This window comes from Eumetopias jubatus, unplaced genomic scaffold, assembly GCF_037043125.1.
Source record: "Eumetopias jubatus isolate StellerSeaLion01/CBP00866 unplaced genomic scaffold, mEumJub1_p1.0 scaffold_3, whole genome shotgun sequence".
Lineage (NCBI taxonomy): Eukaryota > Metazoa > Chordata > Mammalia > Carnivora > Otariidae > Eumetopias > Eumetopias jubatus.
The window spans coordinates 101,580,851-101,602,848 of record NW_028274809.1 but is presented as its reverse complement, the minus strand read 5'-3'; the positions used below and the strand labels follow the sequence as shown (position 1 = coordinate 101,602,848).

At 46.7% G+C, this 21,998-nt stretch overlaps 1 protein-coding gene across 1 annotated transcript in view; it reads left to right on the top strand.

Moving 5' to 3' along the window:
• The first annotated feature begins 11,162 nt into the window (after positions 1 to 11,162).
• Positions 11,163 to 21,998, top strand: part of SCTR (secretin receptor) — a 69,110-nt gene continuing 58,274 nt past the window's right edge. Inside the window, exon 1 of the mRNA XM_028101278.2 lies at positions 11,163 to 11,183. Within this exon, the coding sequence (XP_027957079.1) occupies positions 11,163 to 11,183 (21 nt within the window). The remainder of the gene's footprint in view (positions 11,184 to 21,998) is intronic.

The window sequence follows — 21,998 nt, the reverse complement described above, 5'->3', positions numbered from 1 at the left end:
CAGGACTCCCAACTGTCTTTAATGTTAATGCCTTGCTAGAGGAAAACAACCTCAGCTTGACAATAGCCAGGTCTCCAGGATCCTGTAAAGTCTTCTTTAACATATGAAAGTCCTTTTGGAAACTTCCTTTGTCTCCCAACTTAAAAGTATATAATCAGCTGCTCCTCACAATCCCAGAGCAGCTCTTTCTGCCCACAGGCCTTGTCCCTGTGCTTTAATAAAACCACCTTTTTTTGCACTAAAAACGTCTCAAGAATTCTTTCTTGACCGTTGGCTCCTGGACTCAAACATCAAATCACAATCACATCTTTCGGGCCGGGAAGATCGATTGTTAGGGCTTGAGCCTGCCACCTCCCCACCGCTGCAGGCACCCGAAAGAAATTTCTCCCTTTCTCTTTCCCAAACCCTCGTCTCGTGAGTTACTGGCTTCGCTTGCCACGAGTTTATCTGAGTTTGTTGAGCAACAGTGTGTGCAAACCCAGCCAGGAGCTCTCCTTTCAATTTGTCCGCCTGTCTTGGGATTCCCCCCGCCCCCAACCACTTGGCTGCCGAGCGTGCCAGGGCTCACCAGTTCCTTTTCTGAGTTAGTGACTATGATAGATAGATTGGTAATATGGACAATACGAAGCAACAGAAGCAGTAATGTGTGATTTTCAGGCTGGGTCATCAATCACAATAGTTTCCACCTGCTCTTTCTTGGGATGCACACCTTTGGGATCATGAGCCACTGCAACCATGTGGAGAAAGCATACAGAGACAGCGGGGGACACCTGAGGAGCCCCAGCTACTCTGGCCCCGGCCATTTGACCGAGTGCATCTTAGGGTAACTCTGGTCCTAGCCACAGTCTGACTGCAACCCTGGGAGAGACTTTTTTTTTTTAGATTTATTTATTTATTTGAGAGGGGGTGGAGGAAGGGGGAGAGGGAGAGAGAGAGTCCTAAGAAGACTCCCCGCTGAGCATGGAGCCCCACTGGGGCTCCTTCCCATGACCCTGGGGCTCAATCCCATGACCTGACCTGAAATCAAGACTTGGCTGCTTGCTGCTTTACCAGCTGAGCCCCCCAGGTGCCCCTGGGAGAGGCTCTGAAAAGAGTCAACCCCCAGAACTGTGAAATGATAATAAATAATTGCTGTGGTTTTCCATCACTAGAGCTAGGGGAGATGGGTGTGGGACAGAAACAATTCAGGGCTGAGGACCCAAAGTCCAGAGTTCTGTACCAGCAAGCCTACCTCCCAAATGTGGGATTTTGAGCTACAGCCTCATCACATCTCAGTTTCTTCATCTGCTCAATGGGTATAATATTCCAAGTGGGGTTATTCTCCTTTTGCCTCCTCCCTCCCAAACCCATTTTCTCCCTTCTCCATCCCGCAAGTAAACTGTATGGATAGTTTCTCTCTCTCATCTGTCTGCCTTATCTCTGGCACTGGGTTGTGTTCAGCCAATGGAAGACATCACCAGATCAGTGGACAGGAGAAGGGAAGTCAGGGTATTTATCTGACCACTTGACCCCTTGCCAGGGCCATAACTTTGATAGTGGCTGCCTCCCTCTATGGTTAAGTTCTGAGGGTGACTCCAGGACAGCTCTTACCAACCTCTGGGACACTGTTTTCTCTCCTGGACCCTTGTTAAAGAAAACATTATTCTGACACTTGTTAAAATGGTAAGGAAGACTTTATTCAAGACTGTTACTATAGGGGGCGCCTGGGTGGCTCAGACGGTTGGGCGTCTGCCTTCGGCTCAGGTCATGATCCCAGAGTCCTGGGATCGAGCCCCACATCGGGCTCCCTGCTCCTTGGGAGCCTGCTTCTCCCTCTGCTTCTCTCTCTCTCTCTCCCCGTCTCTCATGAATAAATAAATAAAATCTTTAAAAAAAAAATTAAAAAAAAAAAAAAGACTGTTACTATAGGAGTATTGCCATAGGGGAGAGAGACCCAGCTCATCTTGGAACACAATAAGGATGAGTGGGGATGTATGGCCAAGGAGCAGGGTGAGGGGGGCAGTGGACTGATCACTAAGAGGAGACATCAAGGGTGGGGGATTCTTGCTAGCAGGACTTAGCAGGATTCTTGCTGAAGGCAGGCCAGGATTGAGACATCAGAGGTGGGGGATGAGGAATTTGATCAGATATCAAGGTTGGTCTGCTATCAAGAGTTGGGGGGGACAAATAATACATTCTATGTTAATAAAAAATTATTTTTAGAAGAGTTGGAAGGGGGGGGAAGAGTCGGAGGGATTCTCACTAAGCTGAGGACAGTGGGACTCTTGCTGAGACTGGGCTGGGCAGGCCAGACAGAGGGGTCAAGGTCCGGGCCTCGACAAGAAGAGGGCTCTGAGGAGTTGAGCTCAAGTTTCATCAAGGAGAGAGTCTTTGCCATCCTTTTTAGGCCCACCGTTGCTAGTCCCTGGCACCTCGCTGTCCCTTGTTGGTTCCCTTAACCTTGCCCATACCCCCGCACCTCAATGGTCCTTTCATTAAACACTCTTCAGTGAAACCACCTGTGCAAAGGGTTCTCCCTGTCCTGCCTGGCCATGGCTGCTGGTCCTTTCACCCCCAGGGGGCTATTTCCAGGGTCAACTGAGATGATGCCTACAAAAGCACTCTGGAAGCCCGAGGGTAATAAAGTCATCTTCATGACTGAAAGGAACCCTAGTACAGTGCAAAAGGTAAAGGCAAAGGCTTTGTGCTCAGTCCAGGGTTCAAATCCTGCCCCTGCCCCTCATTAGCTGTGTTATTGGAGGTGAGTGCTTACCTTCCTAAGCCTCAAGGTCCCATCTCATTGATCAAGGAAAGTAAACGTCTCTCATATAGTCCTGGAGGACTGGCTACGGTAACACACTCCAATTGCCTAAAGGGCTCTCTAGCGCATGGCAGGTATCAAACACCTTGTTAATTCCCTACCTTTTCCCTTCCACCCCTATTACGAAAATTGTTTTCTCAGGCAGGTTTTATAAAGCCACTAGCAGCATGCATGGCTTGTAAATGGGTTTCTTGTGGAGCCCTTCAGACCCTTTTCTCAATGCTCAGAGAGACAGAGCCTACCATTTAAGGGAGAATGGCTTGCCACAGGCCAGAAATTTATTAAATTGTCCAGAACAGATGTGGTTCTGCTATTTTACTGGCGATCATGAGGCTCTTGTATAGAGCACAGATTCCATTTTTGTATTGTTTTCTTGAAATTTCTTCCCATCAAACAAGCAATACACACAGTGGTTACAGAAAATATTCGAGGGACACCTGGGTGACTCAGTCGGTTAAGTGTCTGCCTTCGGCTCAGGTCATGATCCCAGGGTCCTGGGATCAAGCCCTGCATTGGGCTCCCTGCTCAGAGGGGAGCCTGCTTCCCCCTCTCCCTCTGCCCCTCCCCCTGCTTGTGCTCTCACTCTCACTCTGTCAAATAAATAAATCAAATCTATAAAAAAAAGAAAATATTCGAGCAACACGGAAGTCTATATAGTAAAAATGCCAAGTCCTTACAGCGTGCACTTTCTGATGTACATTTAGGGTGTAACAACATTCTTTCCAGCCCTAATCTTGAACCATTTAAGAAATAAGATTAAGACAGATGAGGTCAAATATCACTTTCATGAACGATAAAGTTGATCTTGGAGAATGCGTTTATACCTGTGGGCAAGCGGGTTTTCTAACATTGAACTGCAGAATTACTTAGAAGCACCCCCCCCCCCCCACGCCCCGTCACTGGTGATACTGGATCAACACAGAGTCTTGACCAGCAATGACAGCCTGGCACCAGCGATCCACTTACAGGCTCTCTGCAGGTGGGGGAGTTGTCAAAGAAAGGGGGTTTGCAGAACCTCATGTCAGTCCTTATTCCAAATGCATGAAACCCGTAGAGCTCTTCCTGTCTCTGCATTTGTGTGTGTGTGCGCGCGCGCGCGCGCGCGCGCGCGCGTGGGGGAGGGCCTTAATGAGGGGCTAGAGACAGGTCAGGAGGATTATACTAACGGCTGCACTAGGGGAGGAAGGAAACATCAAGGGTGGGGCTGAGTGTCCCCCTTCCATGCACATTATCTCCTGTTCTCCGCTATGGTACTCGTGCTTCCACAAACATCCTTGCACATATTTCATTGAGTCTTTGGGCGAGTATTTCCGTAGCAAAAGTTCTTACAAATGAATTCATGTTCATATATACTTTAGGCAAATATATCCTGGGCATTGATTGTGGACCTGAGAGCTCAAAGCACTGTTTTCCCTCTAATTTTTGCTGTGATCTGCCAACCTTACCTTATCAATAGCCTCCTCAGGTAAGGAAGGCTGCTATGGGCTAGAATATGTTGCTTTAAGAGCAGGTTAGCTTAAAAAAAAAAAAAAAAAGGCAGATCAGCCATCTGACCAGAGGTCAGTCACAGAAAATCGGGGTATCAGGGTTAGCCAGGCTTTCCCATCTGACCTTCTGAGTCTCGGGTACCCAGCAACGTCATTGATCCTCCTGCACCCTCAATGCCCTTCTCTGTCAAACGGGCATAATATCACTAAGGGGCTTGGGGGGAATTCAAGGAGCTGATGTGTACTTAAAGTGCCGGGAGAAAGGCCAACATAGGAGAGCCAAGAGGAAAGGAGTGGGCACAAAAACAGAGAAAGAAAAAAATTGGGTATGTAAGAGCCGTTTGAGGGTATCTTGTACTGAGAGGCTAAAAGCCAGCCTCCAGGTCACCTGGGCACTCAGACAGGTTGAGCAGGCTACTGGAGGGACCTGCCTGGTGCTTAAATAGCTTCTCAGAGACACCAGGAGCCCAAAGCCTCCAGGGGTTCATCTTCAGCGCAGCCCCCGAAACGCCTGGGTGGACTACAGGCTCCTCACCTGATCATCTAAACCTCCTCGTGTGATGGCGCCCATGGGAATGAAATTCCCTAGAAGGAGCGGGTATGACTTGAATAAGGAGGAAACACAAAATGAAAATTGGAAATGAAGTGCCACGTAGCTGTCCCACCCGATCGATGCAATAGGCATTTACGGAGCCCCCGCTATGTCCGCAGGGCACCGGCACAAGCTTCTTTTAACCCGAACGTGGGCATCAGTAGATGCGAGACTCAAAACCGTGTCATACGTTGCCCATCGGCGGGCGGCCAGCAGGGGTGCCCCAGAACTTGGCGCTCTTTCCGGACTCGGGGGTGTTGCAGCGTCCGAGGCTGAGACAGCGCGTGCCCTCTGCCGGTCTCCTCCGCCCCCGGGCTGAGCCCGCTGGAGCCGCCTGCTGCCCCCCGCGTGCTCCCTCCGCCTCCTCCCCTGCCCGCCAGTAGCGGCTGGGTGGAGGAGCGCCGGCCGAGCCGCGCGTCCTTATCAATGGGCTGGGCTGCTTAGCGCGCCGCCACCTCTTCCGAGGACGAGCAGTCCTGGGGCTCGCCGCGGGCTGAGTGGCCCACAGCCATGGCTCCTCCGGACGCGGCGGCCGGCCGGGGCCCCCGCGGAGGGCGCTGAGCTCCCGGGCCAGGTGTGCGCACAGGGCGGGCGGCCGTCGAGGCGCTCTCCCCACCGCGCCGCCCCGCAGGGGAGCGCGCCGGGCACCATGAGTCCCCGCTTGCTGCTGTGGCCGCGGCCGCTCCTGCTGCTGCTGCTCGCCTGCGCTGCGCACACGGTGAGTACCGCGCCCCTCCGTGGGTCCCCAGATCTTCCGTGGAGGAGGGGGAACCCTGACACCTCGTTCCCTCCCCCCAAGGATCATCTCTATCGGCTCCTCTCCAGATAGCCTCCTCCCCCGGAGTAAAAGCAAGTGCGCCCGGCGAAGGCAGCCCTAAGATAAACCCCCTCTCCCCTCAACGCCATCCCCTCCCTCCAGGCTGTGCCCCGACAGAAACTCCGGAGGCGCCCCTAGCAGTGCCTAGTGTGCGCTGGGCATTCTGCCTCCATTATTTCATCGCTACCTCTTGATGGGCTTTCCAGGTTGGTAGTGTCCCCCTCTCTTTACGGACGAGGAAACAGAGACTCTAAGAGGCCAAAAATCTTGCCCTAGGAAAAGTTGATTGGAACCCATGTCCGTCGGCCCCAAAGCCTTGACATTCTCTCTCTCTCTGTCTCTCTCTCTCTCTCTCTCTCTCACACACACACACACACGTACACACACACGCCCCCAGGGCTGCAGAAAGGGAAACCTCAGAAAGCTCTGGCTGGAGCTGCCGGCTCTGTCTATGGTGGGACCGTTAGCAGCTCCCTCCCTCCCCTTTGGGATTTAGCTCCCTAAAGTCTGCATGTCTGGGGGGTCCTGGGAGGAGCTGATCTCCGAAAACCCGGTCCAGGGGAAAAGAGAACGGCAGAGTGGATGGCTTGTTTTCCTTTCCCACGGGAATGCCTTGGAATTCAGGGCTTCTCCCCCCTGGGATTTGTGAATGAGTGGCTGCACCCAGGCAGCCAGGGTGGAAGGAATGGGGAGGGGGTGGTGGGGCGGGGAGTGGAGGGGGGGGTGCAGATTCCAGAACCACGTCTTCCCACCAGCATTGCAAACTGGCCCTTAAGGCCTCTGTCCCAAGAAACTCCCCAGGCGAAGTACTTGGGAACCCAGTTTGGAGTCTCCAGTCTCTGTCCTGGGTGAGTCCTTCCGGGTGTCCAATGACCTTGCCTTCCTATAGTCCTCTCCTGTTTGATTATAAGAAAACCCTTCACTCCCAGAGCTGATGGGAGTGTTGATTCTCAGGAGCTGCCGGTCCAGCAGCTCTGTGACATTCTAGCAGCAGTAGTTTGGAAAAGTAGAATTTGGGACTCTTGTTCCCAGCTCCCTTGTAACCCTGGAGCCTCTTCTCACCAGTGGCAGGGCCTGGTGGTTGGAAGGTGCTAGAGCAATAGTACCCACTCACTAATCGGAAGCCCCAATTTGGGGAAATGCCACCCAGGACCCTGGGGACAATTCAAAGCCTCTGGGTGTGCTGTTATTCAGTGCCCAGGGATGGGAGAGGTAATAGCTTCTTCCTTATTACCTTCCCCACCTCCTTCTTAAGTATTTGCAGTAACCCTGAGGTTGTCAAAAGAAATCAACAGGTGGCTGGGCTTCAGGACTGAGGTTCAACCTACATTTTTAGTCTCAAGGGGCCCCCAGGTTATGTCAGGAATAAGCAGAGGGGGAAATAAGAGCTTTCACTTGGTTTGAGTCTTCAGTGTGCCTTGGAAGGCTGCTTCATGATGCTCTGGTCGAATTCCCTTATTTTACAGATGAGTGAACTGAGACCCACAGAGAAAAGAGAGTTGCCCCAAATCAACAAGTTAGCTGTAGAGCTGGGACTAGCGACCAGATCGCTTGATCCCCGTCACGCAGGGTGCTCTCCCTTATGTCCTTTGCCTTTACATGTCGCTTTCATACACTCATGTCCTGCCTTGTATTATCACAAGGTGGTTTCCTGTGTATAAGTCTTGGTCTTCTGTGTGTTTTATGGGCTTATCCAGACCTGAGGTCTCATACTTCTTGGCAAGAACTCCTGTAATAAACAAGAATGGAACTGACCTACTTTGTTTGGAGTATTTCCCAGGCTTTGAAACCCTGCTTACCTTCTGTTTCTTTGACTCTGAGTGGCCGGGCATTTGATTTGGAAATTTAAGGGCATTCAAACAATTTTTTATTTATATGGGGCCCCCGTATTGTGTGAGATCATAAGCATCTTCCTAATGGGGCATCATTAGGCCAAACTGCTGATTACTGCTCCCCACCTTCCCCCCCTTGCCTTTCCATACAGGGAAGTGTCAGGAGGGTCCCTTGCAAATGGAAACCAGAAAGTGATGATGGCTGAAGGGGCCAGCTTTCTGAGACCGCCATTGGAAACGTGGACCACAGCTCCCTTTGCTCTCCCACGCCCATGAATCTCATGAGGACTTTCACCTGGAAGGATCCTCATCCTGTATCCCTAGAGCCTGTCTCAGTGTAAGAAGGAGTTCAATGAGTGTGTGTTGGTTGAGTGAATGAGTGAGTGAGTGAGTGAATGAATGAAGCAATGACATCCAAAGGGAGTGTCGTAAGCTGTGGCACTTTCATATAGCGCCAAGTAATAAACAATGACATCTTGAAGGCAACCCTTGCTTATAAAATTGTACATAACCGTGTCAAGCCAATGAAAAACAGTCACTCAAGGTAGGACTTTTGAACCCGCGGCATCTGGCAAACTTCCAACTCGATAACCTTAGTGAGTTAAGTGGGGTGGGGAGGGTTGCCTTTTCCTTCAAGTGGGGTTTCTTAACTTTGACACTGTAACCCCGGATATTAAATCTGGGCTTTCAGCAAGGGGTGCCAGGACGGGAGCTAGGTCTTTCCCCGGCCTGGAGGAAGCCAGAGGGAAGTAGTAATGAGGATACGGAGGACAGAGGGGGAGTCACAGAATTCTTTGTCATGGGGGGCTGTCCTGCGCATTGTGTGCCGTCTAGCACCATCCCTGGCCTTTACCCAGTAGAAGCCAGGAGCACCTGTCCATGTTGTGCCCACAGAAAAATGTCTCCAGACATTACCCGATGTCCTCTGGGAGGCAGAGAGGGCAGAACTCCCCCTGGTCGAGAACCACTGCCTTAAAGGTTGTCCTGTTTCAGGGGAAACGCATGAGCAGAACTAACAATAGGGCCCAGTTGCATGTTGGATTCAGGAGAGTGGGCTTGGTGACAGGGAATCAGAGCCAAGGTCTCCGATGAACACCCACTTGCAGACAAAATGACTTGTGCCAAGAAGGGGCTTGATCTTCTCCAGCCTCCCTCCCTGCTCTTCCACCTCTCTCCCTCCCATCTCAGTGGATGGCTCAGAAACAGAAAAGGTCCTGGCTTGGGGGTCTGGCTCATGGTGCTACTACCTCCAGGGGCTGACAAGCTCGGTGGCAACCGGGCGAGCAGAATTTTAGGAAGACCTTCAGGGGTCACCTGAGGAGCTGGCTATTAACAACTCTTCAGAGGAGGCTCTCTGGGATTTTTTTTTTTAAGATTTTATTTATTTATCTGACAGAGGGAGAGAGAGAGAGCGTGCGCGCACAAGCAGGGGGAATGGAAGGCAGAGGAAGAGGGAGAAGCAGGCTTCCTGCTGAGCAAGGAGCCTGTTGTGGGTCTCGATCCCAGGACCCTGAGATCATGAGCTGAGCCGAAGGCAGACGCTTAACGACTGAGCCACGCAGGTGCCCCTGGGATTTTTTATATCCCTGAAAGGTCACCTTCTCATCTTCTAGGGAAATATTTGTCGATTTCTTTTGGAATTGCTACTATCTCTAAAATGAATGTGAATGATGATGATGAGGATAAAGTATCCTTTATTGAGCACTCACTTCACACCAGATACTCTGCCAAGTCCTTGCCAGCACCATCTGACTTTATTCTCATAACCCTCATTGTGCAGAAGAAGGAGCAGAGGCTCAGAGAGAGGTGAAGCCATTTGTCAGGGCAACCCACCCAGACATGGTGTGAGGACCCAACCCCGGGATTCCTAACCAGCACCCGCATCTGCTCCCAGAAAGAGACCTGCGCTGGTTTCCGGTACCCAAGGGGCTGTCGCAAAATGCTCTCCCAAGCCTCAAAGTGACATTAATTTCAGTTTAATCTAATCACTTTATAAAACATAAAACAAATACTGAACTACACACAGCTTTTTATTAAAGGGGCCAGAGATGAGCTTGGGGTCACAAAATCAATCAACCAGGCAGTACACTTCCCAGACTCTTTAGGGAGCTCCTTCTCTTAGCTTTGGCATCGCCTTTCTGCGCTTCCACGGAGCCCACCTCTCTCCACTCTGTCCCCATTATCCTTGCCTTATGGCTTCCTCCATGCCCAGGGAGGAGGGAGCGCATAGCTCTCTTCCTGGCACCTGTCTTTGAAAGCCCAGACTTCATAACCAGGGTTAGAGTTCCACCCCCACAGTGGCGCCCTCCCATGTCCCCCGACTTACTCCCTGCTTCCCTGCCCTTAGCAAGCTGACGTTTCTCTCCACTGACCTTCACTAGGGCATTGGGACAACCTGCAGCCCAAGGCAAAACCCACAACACTCAGATCCTATCTACCTGCTTACATTACAAACAGGGCTGCTCAGCGTTCCTGTGGACTCCAGAAAATAATAATATCCTGGGGCTCAACCAGCCTCAACATTCCATGTCCGGCAGATTCCAAGGAGCATTCAGGGAAGGGACATCTCTGCTTGGTGTTGTCCTGAAGTCCCAGCCCACCATGCTGCCAGCATTCCTAAGTTTTCCTGTCTTCTCCAGAATCCCCGTATGTCTGACATCGATCCCTCGCCAGTGGGCTCTCCCTGATGTCTATGTTCCTGATCTTACCAACCCCTCTTTCATTTTCAATAGACAAGCTTGCCTCCTATTCCCTGAGAGTCAGAGAATGAACTTCCTCCGACCAACATCTGGCTTTTTTTTTTTTTTAAGATTTTATTTATTTATTTGACACAGAGAGAGAGAGACAGCAAGAGCCAGGAACACAAGCAGGGTGAGTGGGAGAGGGAGAAGCAGGTTTCCCACTGAGCAGGGAGCCCAACGCGGTGCTCAATCCCAGGACCCTGAGATCACTACCCGAGCTCTCTGGTGTCTCTTCTTGTAAGGACACTAATCCTATCAGATCAGGGGCCCACCCTTATGACCATGTTTAACCTTCGTTACCTCCCTCCAGGCCTTGTCTCCAAATACAGCCACACTGGGGGATAGGGTTTCAACATAGGAATTTGGGGGTGTCACAGATTCAGTCCCTAGCATCATCTGAGTGGAAGAGAGGCACTTCTCCAGCTAGTGTGGCCAGTCCCTGCACCTGTGCTCCCAATCCATGGGGACTCCCATCCTGAGAGGACACAGCCAAGCCATTGTACCCAGTCTTTACCATTTTCCTCTAACCGTCTTTCCCCATCAGCTGGTCAACTTGCCCAAGTCTGTCCAACCAGGTGGTAAAGAGCCCTCCCTCTGCACTCTGGGTCTTCTAGCCGCTGTTCCATCTCTGCCCCCTGACGACCAGCTTCTGGGAAGAAGCATCCATGATGCTTGCCTCCACTTAACACTGATTTCTTAGCCTGCCACCGCCCGCTCCCACTCCACCACCCGCTGAAATCAGTCTCTTGTGTGGCCTTAATTTCGTTGTCTTCATTACACCCTTTTTGGCCCTGGTCTGACCTAGAGGGACCACATGATTTATGAGAGAGACGGGAGGTTGTCAGTAATGATGTCGAGATGGCAGGCATACACCTGTCTTGGGCAAAGCGGGCATGGGACCCCCGCCTCTCGAGGTATCCCGTGCAGGACCCTCCCTCCTTTCCACTCCCCACTCCGTTGGCTTCTGCTCTTTATGGGCTTCTGATCACCATTTGCACTCCATCTTCTCAGTCCTGTAAGGATCTCTTGTCCAGGCTTGCCCTTGCTCTCCTCACTCTGCTCACTCTTACTGTGTGATCTTCCTCAGCAGTCCTACCCCGTCATAAATCCAGCCTTCCAAACTCATCTTACACCAGCTCCCAAGCCTTCTTCTCTTCTCTTTTCCTTGTTTTTCCTGTTCTTGAAACTATGGGGGCACCCAAACCGGCCTCATGGGAGTCACACTGTCCCCTGCCCTCACCCCGACATTCAGTCCAAGGCCTGCTGCTGCATAATCTGCCTGTTCACTGTCACATGAGGGCCCTATTCTTTATGGGATGTTCTGGTGTTGCTGTTCTGGGTCCAGTGACTCTCACTTCTTCCCGAAGCCGTGAGCCACCTCCAGGAGGGTGGGTCCCCTGCCTCCACTCTTGTTCGCTTATGATCTGGCCGCTGCCTTCGCTGTGTACTTCAGCTGTTCGCCTCTCTGGACCCCTCAAGCCATGAGCTTCAAGAGCAGGAACAATGTCCCATTCACCTTCATGTCCCCAGTGATGAACCAATTGCTTGGCCTAGAGTAGGTGCCCAATAAGTATTTGATGAAATTTTGCATTTTGAACTGGTTATTTGGTAATGAGTTTCCTCTTCTTAGTTCTCATTGTATAAACTAGCTAGTACCACGTCTCCTTTTATTTCCCCCTTGAAAAAATTCCTTTCCAGTCTAAGTTGGCAGGCAAGTGATGTTGAGTGTGGCAGGCAAGTGTGATTGGCAGAGTGATGATGAGTCTCTTCACCTTCTTCGGAATCCAGTAGATTTTCACTTTATCTCCTCGCAGATTTTACCTTTTCAGATTCAAGAGTCCAAAGTTAAACTAGCAGAACTCTCTCTTGACATCTTTCTTCTCTTGTTTTGCTTATTCTCTCTCTCTGCAGACTGAAGTTTTCTGTTGCTTTCTGAAAGACAGAATATTGTTGCCCAAGAGTACATGCTTTAGGAATGGGAGAGATTGACCTTACTCCCCCTTACAATACCAAATATCCAAGAGAGGAAAGCACATTGTCCCAACCTCGAATCGGTTTTCTCCAAAGGTCTGATCATTGAGATGGGACCTCACCACACACCTAAGCGTGAAGGGGTCTTCTCAGAGAAGAGTTGTTGCCTAATAGGTTGAGCAGACACCTCAAAATATGTCTACCATCTGAGAAAATACCCTAAAGAATGGGACAGTGAAAGCTAATCACACAATCATGAAGCAACAGGTATGAACTTGTACCCTGTAGTGGGCCAGCCATGACTGGTCTGTGCTGACGTATCAAAGAGTGATACTTGTACAGAGACACTACTAGATACACAATCTGAGAAAGATTACAACTTAGGTGCCTTTGTTAAAAAAAAAATTACTAGAGGTTATGCCCAGCAAAGTCAAAACTGAATCTAAAATATGGGATACAGGGGTGCTGGCTGGCTCAGTCAGTAGAGCATGTGACTCTTGACCTCAGGGTTATGAATTCAAGACCCACGTTGGGTATGGAGCCTACTTAAAAAAATAAAAATAAAATAAAATAAAATAAAATATGGGATACAAAAAAGTGTAATTTACCCAGGATGGCAATGGGCAGATCAGTTCCACAGTTCTGAAACAGAGGATTTAGTCCAGAAAGTCAAAGAAGTCCTTGAAGTCAGTTCCAGAGAGGCTCCTTGGCAGAGCTGCTCTATTCAGGACCATGGAGTGCAACTATGCTATGCAAGTGATAAGGTGAAGACCTATGAATTTTGTGATTAACAAGAAAAAAGAAAGTTAATTTAAAATTCTAGCGAAAGACAAAAGTTATATGAAAAATTTCACAGTGCAAGTATTCTTTTTAAAGTTTGACATGATTGCAGCAATATTTTTAAAACTCCAGATGTAAAGATGGCCTGGACTCAAAATCCGAAACTGAAGAGGAAAGTCATGTAATGTGTCTTTGTTTGGTTAACTAAAATAATAAAGAAAAGTACCATTTAGTAAAATCCTTTTTTCTTATACTCTCTTAGTGAACTTATGAGGAATACATATTTTTAAGTGTGCTTTGGTCCGAGGTGCCATTTTTACTATGAAGCAGCAACCCATTCTTGGTACCAACTATTTTGGGATTTTCTGCTCAAAATATTTCACTTATGGTGCTAAATATATGTGGTTTTTCCTCACAATGACAACCAATTCAACTCACCAGACACCAGCTGGGTGTTCTAAAATTCAATTCAGTTCTGGGACACCTGGGTGGCTCAGCTGGTTAAGCATCTACCTTTGGGTCAGGTCATGATTCCGGAAGTCCCAGGATTGAGTCACAAAAGTCACATGCTCCCTGCTCAGCGGGGAGTCTGCTTCTCCTTCTCTCTTTGCCCCTCCCCTGGCTCATGCTCTCTCTCTCAAATAAATAAATAAAATCTTTAAAAAAATCAAATTCAATTCAGTTCTGACTCTAACCACCTGGAATCAGCACAGACCCTGTGGGTTAAGGACACAGTCCACAAGACCACTTCTACTTTAGGTGCCAATCATGAACCTGGGTCACCCGTATTTCTGGCTGATCTACTGTACATCGGGGATTCCCATGACCTCCTCCTTTGATTTGGTAATTTGCTAGAAGAGCTCACAGAACTCAGGAAAGTACTTTACTTGCCATTACTGGTTTATCATAAAGGATACCACTCAGGGACAGCCAAGTGGAAGAGATGCAGAGGGTGAGGAAGGGGGAACATGGATGCTGTCCAAACCCTCTTGTGTAGGGTATTTATGTAGGTTTCATTACATAGGCATGATTGACGAAATCACTGACCAGTGGTGACTAACTCAGTCTCTGCCCTCCCTCCCATCTCCTGTGGTCAGAAGGGCAGCTGGAAGTTCCAATCTCTCACCCCATGGTTGGTCTTTCTGGTGACCAGCCCCCATCCTGCAGATATCTAGGGGCCCCAGCCACCAGTCATCTTATCAGCATATACAAAGTCACTCATCACTTTGGAGATCCCAAGGGTCTTAGAAGCTCTTGTATTAGGAACTGAGGAGTGAGACCCAATATTATAACAAAATATGATTTTCTCACCCCTAATGCTCAGGAAATTACAAGGGTTTTAGGATCACTGTGCCAGGAACCAGAGATGAACACCAAATATATACTTCTATTATATTTGAATGTTACATTAGGACATCCAGTTTCAAATGGCAGATTAACCACAGGCGTTTATCTACTCTGTCCCTGGGAACATCCTTAACATGATAGTAAAGGAATCCCAAGGGTATAAACCCATAAAGTCAAAGGGAACAAGATGAGACAACAATGAAGCAGAGATTTCAAGAAATCTTTGGGAATGGAAAGCGAATGAAGTAGGGGTAGCATTGTGGGAAAAATACCAACCTACGTGCATGTGCCGGGTGGAGGGGTGTAGATGACCAATGGTCTGGGTGGCGTGCAGTGCACTGGAAAGGCTCCGAGCATGGAGGACAAACATAGATCCTGACTGTGGGGTCCTGCTCAGCCTGATTATTTACTGTATAGCAAAGGCCACGAACTGTTCAGGCCCACGGTGGTTCTAAGGACCCCATTAGTGCTTCAAGCTTAAATATGGCATTGAGCACAGCACAGGGACCTTAGCCAATGGGATTGTGATACGGTTGTATGGAGACCGATGGCAGCTACACTGGAGGTGAGCACAGCATTAATGTACAGATTTGTGGAATCATTACATTGTGCACCTGAAACTAATGTAACAGTGTGTGTCAACCATACTTCCATAATATACATACATACATATGTTATATACAATAACATATATGTGTGTGTGTATGTGTGTGTATATATATGTATGTATCTATACACATATGGCATCAAGGAAGGCCTCCAATGAGAAAGCAAACAAACAGAAGGGAAAGAGGAAATATCCACCATGCGGAGAGGAGAAAAAGGTCACATGATTACAGTTAATGTCCTGAAATACAGTTCTTTAAAAAGATCTGGGGGCACCCGGGTGGCTCAGGCGGTTAAGCGTCTGACTCTTGATTTCAGCTCAGGTCATGATCTCAGGGTCCTGGGACTCAGCCCTGCGTCAGTTTCCACGCTCAACAGGGAGTCTGCCTAAGGATTCTCTCTCTCCCTCTCCCTCTCCCTCTCTCCCTCCCCCTCTCCCTCTCTCCCTCCCCCTCTTCATGCTCTCTCTTCAAATAAATAAATAAATCTTAAAAAAAAAAAAGATGCCAGATCTAAGAAGAAAGAGTGTGGGAAAGAGGGTGCTGGACAAAAGGAATCACTAGAGAATAAGAAAGGCTGCCTGGAAATTAAGTGTATGATGACAAAACTTTTATTAGGAAACTCAACAGGTGATGTCAAGTGACACAATGGTAGAAGAGTAGAGGAAGGTGAAAAGACTAGCGGATCCATCTGGGTTGTCCATTATTCAGATAATATGAATTCTAGGAAGACAGAATAGAGAAGATGAAGGGAGGAAGTAGTAAAATAAATCACATAACATTCAAAAAATTCCCAGACATGAAGAACACAAATCTTCAGATAGAAATGTCCCCTGAGTATCTAACGAATGAATAAAAAAAGAAGCATTGCCACAAGGAATTTAAAAGCAACTAAAAACAAGAGAAATCCTGAGTATTTCTACAGAGAAAACAAAAGTCACAAAAGGTTTGGAAGCACAATTGGATTTCTTATCGATATTGGAAGAGAGAAGGAGAAATGCCTTCAAAATCTGGAAGGAAATTTCTTTTCAACCCAGAATTCTCTGCCCAAATTTGATTAATTATCAGATTAATAGAAGCTTTTTCACTCCTGCAGAGATTTCAAAGTTTATCTCCTACATACGCTTTCATAGGAAGTGACTAGAGAATGTGCTTCTGCAAAACAAGAAAGTGAAGCAGGGAAAAAGACATGGAATCTATGAGAGTGAAGTCTAGTCAGAAGAGCTGGGGAGAGGTACCCCAAACCACAGCCAGGCATCGGGCCCAGATTGGAGCAAGAGGAAGGAAGACCGGCAGGGAGGTCTCCAGAAGTAAAACAAATACAACTGTTGATATATGTCTCTCGGAGCTGCTGGAGCACTTGGAAAAATTAGCCGTATGTACATAGAACACTAATCAAATGAAAAAAACAAAGTAATTATTGACCTCAGGAAAAACAAGATGTATGAGAAGAGACATAATCATTTTACATGGCTAGACTTAGCGGTGAACGATATTTCATAGTCAAAACAAGACATTATAAATATAGACCATTCATTTAACTAAAAATTAAATCAAGAGAAGTATATGTTTATATGGGGGACAGAAGTATATGTAGGGAGATTTAAAAACATCTAAATCTTTTTCTTCCATAACAGAGAGTTTTAAATAGAGTCTCAGATTAATAAACCAAGAAATAGCAGTATAGGAATATAATTTTTAAATGTGGAGGGGTGCCTGGCTGGCTCAGTCAGAGAAACATGCGACTCTTGATCTTGGGTTTGTGAGTTTGAGCCCCACGTTGGGTGTAGAGATTACTAAAAACAACTTAAAAACAATATGGAGATTAAAAACAAAAATGAACAGCTACAAAGAGTTGAAATGGTTCCCTCTGGAAAGTAGATAAAGGTTAGGGAAGGAAACTGCTATTTCTCATGACAAACTCCTTGGCATTCGTACAAGTAAAAGAGAAAAAAAACACATATACACAAATACAAATTTTTTAACTGTTTAAAGGTAACTTTTAAGGACTAATAGCTCTTGTTCTGAGAACAATGTTAGCAGTTCTTTCATCTTCATTTGTCTGTTTCTCCTGTGAATTTTATGTATGTATGTGTGTATGTATGTATTTATTCATTCATTTATTTATTTATAAAGATTTTATTTATTTATTTTTGAGAGGGTCAGAGAGAGCACGGTGGGGAAGGGCAGAGGAAGAGGGAGAGAGAATCCCAGGCAGACCCAGTGAAGAGTGCAGAGCCAGACTTTGGGCTCCATCTCATGACCCTGAGATCATGAACTGAGCCAAAACCAAGAGTTGGACACTTAACTGACTGAACCACCCAGGCACCCCTCACCTGTGAATTTTATTTTATTTTAATTTTTTTAAAGATTTTATTTATTAGAGAGAATGAGAGAGAGCATGAGAGCAGGGAGGGTCAGAGGGAGAAGCAGACTCCCCGCCAAGCAGGGAGCCCAATGTGGGACTCCATCCCAAGACTCCAGGATAATGACCTGAGCCGAAGGCAGTCGCTTAACCAACTGAGCCACCCAGGCGCCCCTCACCTGTGAATTTTAAGTAAAATTGTGTTTAATAATTATATAGAAATATACATATAAATATACATGCAGCTTCTCCTTCCCTTCTCTAGGTTAATTTAGATCACAAGAGGACTTGTTTCCCATTTATTCTCTCTCCAATGCCTCTACCGGGTGGTTGCTCCATTGAACACACTCCTCCCAGCCTCTCCCAGCACCCCGAAGGGACCCCATTTTCTTTTTAAGATTTTATTTATTTATTTGACAGAGAGAGACACAGCGAGAGAGGGAACACACAAGCAGGGGGAATGGGAGAGGGAGAAGAAGACTTCCCGCTGAACAGGGAGTCCGACGCCAGGCTCGATCCCAGGACCCTGGGATCATGACCTGAGCTGAAGGCAGACGCTTAATGACTGAGCCACCCAGGCACCCCTGGAAGGGCCCCTTTTCTTAATTGCTGGTCACCATCTGGAGCCATGGGCTCTGTCCTTTCAGCAGAATGCTGCTGCCGGCAAGCCACCACAACACAAAATTATTTTGGTTTATTACATTCTAATGGAAGGATCAAGGGAAATAGAAATGTGGAGTGAGCCACTTCACACCCATCAAGATGGCTGTTATTAAAACAAAATACAAAAACAGGGGCTCCTGGCTGGCTCAGTCGGTAGAATGTGCGACTCTTGATCTCAGGGTCCTGAGTTCGAGCTCCACATTGGGTGTAGAGCCTACTTTAAAAACATACAAAGTAAAATAGGGGCACCTGGGTGGCTCGGTTGGTTAAACCTCTGACTCTTGATTTCGGTTCAGGTCATGATCTTAGCGTAGTGAGATCGAGCCCCATGTTGGGCTCCGCAATCTGTGTGGAGTCTGCTTCATATTCTTTCCCTTCTCTCTTCCTACCCCTCTGCTCCTCCTCATTTCTCTCTCAAATAAATAAATAAAAGCTTTAAAAATATATAAAGTAAAATAAAAAATAACAAGTGTTGATGAGGATGTGGAGATAACGGAACCCTTGTGCATTGCTAGTGGGAATGTAAAATGGTGCAGCTGCTGTGGAAAACCATTTGGTGGTTCCTAAAAAAGTAAACATAGAATTACCATGTGGTTCGGCAGTTCTGTCTCTGGGTATACACCCAAAAGAATCAAAAGCAGGGACTCAGATATCTGCACCCCCACGCTCATAGCAGCATTATTTACAATAGCCTAGAGGGGGAAGCAACACAAGTGTCCATCAACAGATGAATGGAAGAACAAAACATGGTGTATACACAGAATGGAATATTATTCAGCCTGACAAAGGAAGGAAATTCTGATAGATGCTACAACATGGATGAATCTTCAAAACATACTAAGTGAAGTAAGCCAGACATAGAACAAATACCGTATAATTCCACTTACATGAAATACCGAGAATAGGCAAATTTGGAGAGTCAGAAAGTAGACCAGAAGTCATGAGAGGCTGCAGAAGGAGGGAAATGGGTAGTTATTGCTTAATGGGTACAGAGTTTCTGGTGCGATGTTGAAAAAGTTCTGGAAATAGTGATGATGGTTGCACAACATTGCCAATGTACTTAATGCCACTGAATTGTACGTTTAAACATGGTTAAAGAGCTAAATTTTATCTTATGTATATTTTACTACAATTTTTTAAAAAAAGAAATGTAGGATAAGAAGAAAAAGCTAAACTGCCCTCTGATTATTATTTTTTTCTGTAGTCTAAGGGAAAAACATCAAGAAAGTTGAACTTGGAGCGATGTTCCCAGCGCAGGTGTCCTCTCATTTCTGACCTTGCTCCATTTTTCTCAAGAGTCCCCTCTTTGGGAGTACTCTTTTCTTGAATCCCACAGTGCAAATCACCACCTTTTGGGGGAAACTTCACTGCCTAAAGATATACATTGGTACTGCCCTAGAATCTCTTTCCTACCCTGTGTCGGTCAGCTATGCTGCATAACAATCACAAACAGCTCAGTGGTATACAGCAGTAAGTGTTTATTTCCCTCTTCGTTTGCAAGTGGGCTAGGGTTTGATTGATCCAGGCCAGGTTCAGCTGGCTTGGCTCCAGCCCCCGGGTCAGGTTCAAGTCTGCTGTTTGTGTGTTATTCATTCTTCCAAGACCAGCAGGATACCCCAGATGGCAGAAATGCAAGAGAGCAAGCACAGCTGTGCAAACATATCTCAAGCTTCTCTTCATATCAGATCTACCTAATGTCCCAGGGACCAGTCACATGGCCAAGCCCAAGCAAAGAAGTATACTCCACCCACCATGAAGTTATATGTATAAACTCCTATAGGGATTGAGACCAACATTTCCAATTATGATAATGCCTCTTTCCCTGTCCTTGGCAGCAAACCTCCTAAGTCTGTTAATGAGTTACGTTGTCTCTATTAATACCAAGAGGATGCAGTGGAATGTGGACATTCCCAAGTGCAGTCCAGGATGGATTTTGTCCTCTGAATCTGGGAGGAGAGTCAAGCCTGAAGTGTTGCCCTCATCCCCATGATTGAATATGGCTGATCACCATATCCACACATGAAAGAGGGAGGTGGGTTTCTTTCCTTTTAAGGGCATAAGATAGCATTTGCACATGTGTCTTTTGTTCTAACCCATTGCTAGAACCTAGTCACGTGGGCATGTATTAGTTGCAGGGAAATTGGAGACTCCAGTCCCCAGATGGGCAACCATGTGCCCAGTTAAATTCTGATTGTAGTAGAGGAAGAGAAGAATAATTATTGAGACAAAGAGCAGTGTCTTCCAGAGAGGTTATAACTGGAGGTAGGAATGGGAACAGAGACACAGAATGAAGTATCTACCTTCCTCTATATATTTACATATTATTTTTAAAGTTTCATATAATTTGGGGCGCCTGGGTGGCTCAGTCGTTAAGCGTCTGCCTTCGGCTCAGGTCATGATCCCAGGGTCCTGGGATCGAGCCCCGCATCGGGCTCCCCGCTCCGCGGGAAGCCTGCTTCTCCCTCTCCCACTCCCCCTGCTTGTGTTCCCTCTCTCACTGTGTCTCTCACTGTCGGATAAATAAAATCTTTAAAAATAAATAAATAAATAAAGTTTCATATAATTTTCATAATACTTTCATGTATTCTTTTCCAGATTTTCCTCTGAAAATATGGCACATGGTACATCCTTACAGTCATACTGTGTATACAACTTTGTGTCATGCTCTTCTCGTTGAATATCATGGTGTCACCACTAATAGTCTGTATTGCTGAATAGTCTTCTGAATTGTCATGGGTAATGGCTGAAACTATCACACTGAATGTAATTTCAAGATTATAGTATTATATGTTATGTTGAATGTTAGCTGAGTGTTCCCTCGGATACTTAAATTGTCCCTTTTTAAGATTTATACTTTTAATTTTGAGATAATCATAGACCGTAAGAAATAATACAGAAAGATCCCCCCCTCCATAGCCTTTTGTCAGTTTCTCCCAGGGATAAAATCTTGCAAAACTATAGGTAGTATTAGAGTATTACAACAACAGCATCGACATTGATACAGTCAAGATACAGAACATTTTTATGACCCCCAGGGTCTTTCAAGGTGCCCTGTTGCCGTCACGGCCACTTCCCTCCCACTCCCACCCCTTCCTTAATTCCTGCAACCACTAATCTGTTCTCTATTTCTATACCTTTGTCATTTCAAGAGTTACATAGATAGAATCATACGGTATGGTATGTAACCTTTGAGACTGGCATTTTTCATTCGGCGTACTTCTCTGGAGATTCATCTAGGTTGGCACATGTATCAAAAGTTTGTTCGTTTTTATTGCTGAGTGGAGTTTCACAGTATGGATGCACCATCGTTTGTTTAATCATTCACCCATTGGAAGACATCTGGATTGTTTCAGTCTGGGGCTGTTATGAATAAAGCTGCTATAAATATTCATGTACAGGTTTTTGCATGAGTATAAATTCCCATTTCTCTGGGATAAAGGCCTAGGAGTACAATTGCTGGGTCATATAATAGTTGCATGTTTAGCTTTTGTAAAAGCACTGTGAACCTGTTTTCCAGAGTGGCTGGAAAAAATAAACCGAAAATAAAAATGAACAGACTTTGGGGTGCCTGGCTGGCTTAGTTGGTAGAGCATATGACTCTTTATCTTGGGGTTGTGAGTTCAAGCCCCACGTTGGAGCTTAAAATACTTTTTTATTAAAAAAAAAATAAGAAGTGGGACACCTGGGTGGCTCAGTCATTAAGCATATGCCTTCAGCTCAGGTCATGATCCCAGGGTCCTGGGATTGAGCCCCGCGTTTTACATTCCCACCAGCAATGTGTGAGTGATCTAGTGTCTCCACAACCTCACCAACATCTATTGTTATTTTTTTTTTTAATTTTAGCTATTATGATAGGAGTATAGTGATAACACATTGTGGTTTCAGTTTGCATTCACTTAATAGCTAATAGTTTCATGTGCTTATTTGCCATCCGTGTATCATCTGTGAAATGTCTCTTCATGTCTTTTACCTATGTTCTAACTAGATTTTTTGTTCGT